We start from the raw sequence: 7,583 nt of genomic DNA, 5'->3' as shown, positions 1-7,583 counted from the left end.
TTGCTGCATGTCATCCCCCCCCCCTCCCTTTTTATGTCGTCCACTGTCCTATCAAAATAAAGGCCTAAAATGCCCCAAAAATAATCTAAACAAAAAAGAAATACTTGCATTTATAATGAAAGTTGTAGTTTCAGTACTTGCCCAAATCTGTCCTGATATAAACTTGTGTTTTTCTCACAGTTAACAGGTCTTGTGAGAATCTGGAATGCTACATGGTTCTCACCAAGGCAGAGAAGACAGCCATCGGCTCCATCTGTTTCCTGGCAGGTCCTATCACACTGCTGGAAAACGCTCTTGTGTTGGGAGTGATCACTGCCACAGCCACCCTCCGGCAGCGGCCTTCATACCTGTTCATTGCCAGCCTTGCTCTGGCTGATGTCTTCGCCAGCTGCTTCTTCACCACCAGCTTCCTGGATTTTCACCTCTTTCGCCGCAGGGACGGTCCTACTGCCTACCTCTTCAAATTAGGTGGTGTCACCATGGCCTTTACCAGCTCAGTGGGGAGTTTACTGCTGACCGCTCTGGACCGCTACCTCTGCATCCACCAGGCATCCAGCTATAAGGTGCTGCTTACCCGTCGGCGAGCCCTGCTGAGTCTGCTCAGCCTCTGGAGCGCCACCATCTTCATCTCCTTCTTGCCTTTGATGGGCTGGAGGTGTCCCACAGTACTTTCTCCACAATGCTCACACCTGTTTCCCTACATCAACCAGGGCTATCTGGCATGTTGGACAACCTTCATACTGGTGCTTCTGGCTCTCATTTTGTGGGCTTATGTTCTCATCCTGTGGAAAGCCCACCGCCACGTGTCCTCCATGACCAGCCTCCAGGGAGCAGCAGGGACAGGCCAGGCCCGCATGAGGATGGATATCCGGCTAGCACGTACGTTTGGCCTGATCCTACTCATACTGGTGGGCTGCTGGCTTCCTGCACTCTCCTTCATGTTAGCTGATGTCTCTGTACTCCTGACCCACACCCAACAGAGGGCCTTCGCCTTTTGCAGCACCCTCTGCCTGGTCAACTCTGCAGTCAACCCACTACTGTATGCACTGCGCTGTCGAGAGCTGAGAGTTGCTCTGCTGCAGTTGCTACAAAGGCTGTGTGAGACTGGGAGGTGTACAAAAACTACAGACGATTTAACAACAGAATTACCCTCCACAGAAGATATCTGTACTGCCTTCACCGAGAATGATGAGCTGCCCAAGACCAGAACCACCCGACTTAACTCAATCTCAGAAATAGTGAAACACTCAGAAGCTGAACTTTAGAAAGTGAGTTGGAATTAAGGAGTAGCTGTACCGATGGATAAGCGTCTGGCAGTGTGCTTGGTGTGTAAAAGCAGACCACAGAGAACTTCACTATAGATTAAGAAGGAAATCTTCAATGAGCAACATACAGTATGAGCAGGGATCATTCCATCACATTATTAGTGCTGGCAAATAATTTAAGGCTATAACTCTTTAATATTGTGATAACAAGTGTTCCAGAAGATCAGAAAGTCTATCAAATGGGGGAAAATGTCCTACATAATGTGTGTTACTTGCAGTTACAAGATACACTGGAAAGACAGCTTGTAAGAAGAAAACATTCACCAAAATATTTTGTCACCATAACACATTACGTGAATCATAGTCTCCCATTGCCAGACCTATCTCCACAGGAACTTAAATCCTCAAAATAAGTGTAGAACAGATTCCATTGGTATTAAAGCCTCTCATGTTCAGGTCAGACAAAAAGTTCAGTGCATGGACGTGAGATGATGCCATGAGGCCATCTAACCTGTAACTTTTTGACTTCTCTGCCTCCCATGTCAGTGCTTTAACACTCTCACTCCTATGACACTGTGTCCCACGAACTGAAGTGCTGACTTAATTTCAGAGTTCACCCCACAGTAGAAAGGTGGATTTGTTGTTTGTATGTTTATGTTTGAGTATTTGTCCCTTAGCATGCAGGAACAGAGGGCCCTGTGGGTTGCCTATCCCATCTGCACATGAATACCAGGACTCCACAAAAGCCCTATGCACGGGAGGATTTCACACAATGTTCACTGCATGAATCCAAGCAGTGTCCCGAGGTAAATGGAGCACATGTCAGGAAGAGAACGAGTACAGACACTAGAACACTCTTTGCAATAGGGACAACTGCCAGCTGCAGTAAATCACATATTGACATCCACTTAAACTCACAGGTTCACACGCTTGACAGAACTCATGTTCCAAATGCTAACTCAACTGATTGAAAAAATAATACTTAACCCTAATCTATTTTGACTCATTATATGTTTCTTTTTAAGCAAATTACAAAAGGAAATCTTACTCCTCTGTCATCCTTAATTATTGTCAAGTGACCAAAAAAATCAGCAGCCTGCAAAAAATTGTAAGGTTCTTTTCTTCTGGGTGAGTCTTTGCTGTCATAGGTGACTTGCTGGATCTTGGGTCTGCCATACCAAAAAGTCAGCTAGAAAATACTTTGGGGACAAGAGATGGAAGAAGGGAGGACTGAGTACAGAACAATGTAGAGGATTATTATATACACTCAGTTAGTTTATTATTGGGTTTAACAAAACAGACTTGCAATAAATTCTACGTTTATAAAGGTTTAATGTTCAGATCTTTGTTGAAACTGTTGATACTGTGAGGAGGCATTTGCATCAATTTTTATACCCCATTTATATGAATTACCTCTCAGTATAAAGCCTTACAATTAAGAAGAATACAGTAGATAGCTCAGTGGATATGTCTGGCAATGCCAGACTAGCTCAGTGGAAAATCAAGAATATGATTGTTCATTTTCTTTTACTGCTTTTACGAGGAGATGCTTGATTGCACTTTAATTGATATTGCTGAATACTTAGCACTTCAGTTAAAGCTACTCTGGTTGCAAGCTACATACTGCATAACAGTTCCGTGGCTGCATGTTTACTTTCTTGAGGTTATTTGATAACAGTATAACTGCATAAGACTTTGTTTGTATTTACCTACAGCAATTTTTTTATGCATTAACAAGCCGGGACCTTCCTGTTAAAAGAATTTCAATCCTGTTGAGACAGAGATTATCACATTTTTTTCTTCCAATCAACAGAGTTCTATGTTCAGGAAACGTCTTGCACATGTACCAAATGGTCACAGCCAGATGAACACAGCAGTGGAGACTGAAACAAATATAACCACAAAACAATAGACTGCAGTAAGTGTGTGGCTGGTTGTTGATGCCTGCGATACAATAGGACGTATGCATGTAGCTGATAATACAAAGCAACATAAGATCAGGATGTAATCTCTACTTACAATACAAATGTTTTGTGCCTACCAAATAATACAATTCATATTTGCAGTCACAGTATATAGTAATGGAATTGAGCACTTTGCTGGGGGACTTTTTTAGGTCATTATCACCATGCAGCAACACTCTATTTTGTAAAAGGGTAGGTATATCTGGCTAATATCCATCAATGAAATATCCACAAACTTTGTGTTTAATTTGCAGAGGAAAAAATAAAATAGCATGTCAAGCCTGTTAGTTAAGGTATATCAATTTTTAACCCTGGTATGTATTTTCTTCTGTTGGCTTTCATGTATTTATCTTTAACATTTTATTGTCTTAATTGTTCGGATTTTTAGTCTTGCTTAAATTGTTTTATTTTTATATTAGTTATTTTTTGTATTGTTTTCATCTGTAGTTTTAATTTTGTTCTGTGAAGCACTTTGTGCTGCATCTTGCATGAAAGGTGCTGTATAAATAAAGCTGAGGTAAATTGTAAATAAATAAATAAAATCTACCTTTTAAAATCTACCGATTAAGATTTAGTACATACCTATGGTCTAACATCACTTTGGAGTTCATTTTTAATACACCCGATTTACCTGACCACCACCACCAGACGTCTCGTGAACCTTAAATTTGAGTTCAACGGAAATCAATCACCAACAACAATAGGGTTTGGCGGCAAGAAATTGTAGCGTAAAAACGGTGAAAGAGGAAACGAAATTGCAATGGATTCCAGTATTTATTACGTATATTTTGAAAAAGTAGGTTTGGATAAGAATTACAATTTACATCAGTGAAATATACAATAAAATGGGTTGTATATATTTAGGCACTCCCCTCTTTCCAACAATGGTATGGTCTGCCATTGTGACGTTTTTAAAAATTCAGCAGGCAGGGTCGGCAGTTGGCTAACTACTCAGAGAAGAAGATCCGTTGTTGTGGAGAGCAAGAAAGGCTCAAGAAATCCGAGCAACATTTGACTTACAAACCACGAGCGTTAAACCCCACTTTTTGAGGGTCGTTTTTCTCCAACTTAATTGTTTCCGTTTTCTTTAGCTAACATGGCTTGTGGAGCAACGTTAAAGCGGTCGATGGAGTTTGAGGCCCTCCTCAGTCCCCAGTCTCCCAAGCGGAGAAGGTGCAATCCACTACCGGGGACTCCTGGCGCTCCGTCCCCGCAAAGATGCAACCTCCGTCCGCCGGTCGACAGCCCAACGCATTCGATGTCACCTCCGGCCATAGGAGGCGAACACAGGCTCACTCCAGGTATCCAGTTAAACTAGATTTAACGTTTTTTCTGCGTTTCAGGGTGGGTGTCATGGGGGAGGGGGTTTGGGTGGAGTGAATTGGATAGCTAACGTTAGCTAGCTAGTTGAGAGAATCAGAATGGGGGTTGGAGGCTAAACATTAGCGGAAGAGCGTCGTCGCTAAGTTACCGAAACAGATCCTTTTACAAATCATAATAAATCAGTAGATGCGCAAAAGTAGATATGTAGCTATCTCTCGGTATTCGTTGGTGGCACCTTGCCAGCTGAATGGCTCAATGTATTGTTGTACATTTGGCTGAATTAGCTAGCTTACATAGGTACATTTTGAGCTGCTTGTGAAAATATTAGCTTCAAAGTTCTTTGCATAGCTAACGTTAGCTAGCTAGCGAAATCAAATATTACTAGCTGGCATTGGGAAAATTGAATATTACGTTAGCTAGGTTAGCTAACTATATGACTGCCTTGTTCATTCTCGCCTGTACAATCTGCAGCTACATTATGGACTATCATGGCTATTAAATCTCCTAAACTATTCAATTTAACATTTATCTAAAAACGGATAGGCTTTAATTTAAAGCCTATCCGTTTTTAGATAAATGTTAAAACAAAAAGATCCTGCTTGTACTTTAACACATGAGTGATGATCGAGCATGTTGGCTCTCCTGAGAAGACAAATGGCATCACAGCAGCAGGCACATCATGGCAGGCTGGTAATGAGGAGCTGTCTATAGTAACGGCCCTTGGCTTTAGTGCCACAATTGTCTTGCATTGAGGTGGGGGTTACCACTATGCACCATAACCATTTCTTGTCCTGTTCAGGCCTGGAAGGCGTAGTTCATTTCCTTTATGTCTGACGTCTACTCTCCTTTTGACTTGAAAAGCTCCGCTGTAAGCGTTGGACGGGTGTGGGGCACACACGTAACGTTAGACACGAGATAATTACCTAGATGTCTGCACTGAGATCCACTGAGGCTTATTGTATGTGCCAGTCACTCAGATTGAGCAGCATGATAGCAGTAAGGCATAATCCTAAAATCTTTTAAATGTTTTAATAAAAAAAAAAAATGCTGGATGTCCTTTTAATTAATTTGATGAAATGTGAGAGGTTTGCGAGATGGAGACACATGCACTACCTGTGCGGAGCCATGCTGTTAACGCCTACATTGTCATTATGTGCTCCCCAATGATAGCATTTCCAATAGCACAGCATATTATAAAAAGCAGGGTTACTGATGGTTCAAGTTAGCCATTCTGTTGCTATAAATTGTACTGGCTTTCATCTTGACTGAAGAGAAATCAGAAATGCACAGATGCATTCCTCATAACCATTTTTCATTGGCAAAGAACTGCTTGGAGAAGCAGCGTTTAGGTTTGAGAAAGATCCATCCTCCATATGTACTCAGTGGCTGTTGAGCCACTTAACCTTTTTTAAACCAGTTAATGGGGTTTAAAACTCCTTTAATGCTTCCCTTTTTTAATGTTTTTAATGACTAGATTATCAACTTCTTTCCATGATAATGAACGAAGGCTGGGGTAAATGGTAAGTTATCCCTCTAGTTCTGTGCTTCTTGACTAAGGTTTCAGTTGACGTTCGTCATAGATGATTTACCTGCAGGGAGTTGAATAACCTGTTACTTGAAAAATGAAAGCAAAATGTGAGCCATTAATGAGGATTATCTTTATTGAAAAATCATAAATAAACTAGAGATCATACAGCCCAAATATTGCAGTGTGCCTGGCGTATCATTTATGAAGACAAAGGCAAAATTGTGGTCTCTTGTTCTTGCACTGCAAGAAATAATGTTTTTCATGGTGCACATCATTGTAAGATGACACGGGGGGTGCACAGCGCTCAAAGAGAATGCCAGGAAAGACTTGCATTAACACACACACAGGAAAATGGGAGATTAGGAGATTGTGGAGGTGGTGTCACAACTGGCTTCCTGTAAATTGCATTTGCGTCTGTTGAACTGTGTAATTCTCATATAAAACAATACACTTCTCAGCAACTTACAGTGGTTGAGAAGTGTATTGTTTCTGAGAAGGTGTGTGGCAGTTCCTTGTAATTGCAGATGCCTGGAGGTGAAGACATAATTTTAATGCCCCTGTTATTGCACACACCATTTAGGCAATCTGACATCAGTACAAAAAAAAATAGGATCAGTTTCCCCAGATTGTCTGATGTTGCGTATTTAGCCTGAACTTTATGCAAAATAATCCAACAGGACTCTTTTGCATTTGATTTTGTTTAGACCATGTCTACCTAGCTGAAATAAAGCACAGCAGCTGCCAGGGTGAAGTAATGTAAATTGGTGTGCTGCAAACCTGAGGTCAACATACCATGTATTACACACACCTTCACCCAGAAAGAGGCCCCTTATAGGACTGGTACAGAAAGTCTGCCTTTCTTCTGTGGTTTGCCAAGTGAAAGCAGTTTTGTATTTAGTAAAAGGTCAGCTGTCACCCCTCTCACCCATCTTTACCCACACATGCTTTCCAACTATGGGTTTGCTTTTGGTGAACAAGACTGTGTGTGTGTGTGTATAGGCAAGACACAGGGATCGGACTCTGCCAAGGTATCTTTAGATAATTATTTCATTATGTAGATAGGATCACTCTGTTCTCATCTGCCTTATTCTTGTGCTGCCAGTCTGGGCGTGTGCTTTGGAGGTAAAATCTCCCCAGATGGCTGCTGAGGCTGGTGTTTCCTTGGGACATGATGTTATCTAATAGGCGGTCCCATTTACAGCTTGGGTAGAAAAGTGGGCATTTCATAGTTTAGGCCTGAAACCTAAGTCAGGCTGCAAGACTGCTCATGTGTCCTAAGCTAAACACAGCCTGCTGTCTGGTCAGAAAGCTCTTTGTCTGGAAAATAAAACGGTTACAAAGTAGTCCCACTACTGTTTTTTGTTACGTGTTAATGAATTTTGTATTTGACTACTTTTACTTAAACTGTTAAACTTTTATGTTGACTGAATTGCTTGCTATAATTTTAGAATATATTACAATATGGGCTGCACAATTAATCAAATTTTAATCGCGATCACGATT

At 41.3% G+C, this 7,583-nt stretch overlaps 2 protein-coding genes across 3 annotated transcripts in view; both read left to right on the top strand.

Annotated features, from left to right (window-relative positions):
- cnr2 (cannabinoid receptor 2) overlaps positions 1-3,692 on the top strand; it is a 6,099-nt gene extending 2,407 nt beyond the window's left edge. The window contains exon 4 of the mRNA XM_032517461.1: positions 181-3,692. Coding sequence (XP_032373352.1) covers positions 181-1,265 — 1,085 coding nt within the window. The 3' untranslated portion in view covers positions 1,266-3,692. The remainder of the gene's footprint in view (positions 1-180) is intronic.
- Positions 3,693-4,149: 457 nt separating this feature from the next.
- Positions 4,150-7,583, top strand: part of akirin1 (akirin 1) — an 11,475-nt gene continuing 8,041 nt past the window's right edge. Inside the window, exon 1 of one of the 2 annotated variants that reach the window (XM_032517494.1) lies at positions 4,150-4,530. In XM_032517494.1, the coding sequence (XP_032373385.1) occupies positions 4,326-4,530 (205 nt within the window). In that variant the 5' untranslated portion in view covers positions 4,150-4,325. The remainder of the gene's footprint in view (positions 4,531-7,583) is intronic. The other variant, XM_032517495.1, reaches the window with a different exon arrangement.

This window comes from Etheostoma spectabile, chromosome 6 (assembly GCF_008692095.1).
Source record: "Etheostoma spectabile isolate EspeVRDwgs_2016 chromosome 6, UIUC_Espe_1.0, whole genome shotgun sequence".
NCBI classification, from domain to species: domain Eukaryota; kingdom Metazoa; phylum Chordata; class Actinopteri; order Perciformes; family Percidae; genus Etheostoma; species Etheostoma spectabile.
Note: the sequence above shows the minus strand (reverse complement) of the source record. Positions and strands in the feature narration are given on the sequence as shown.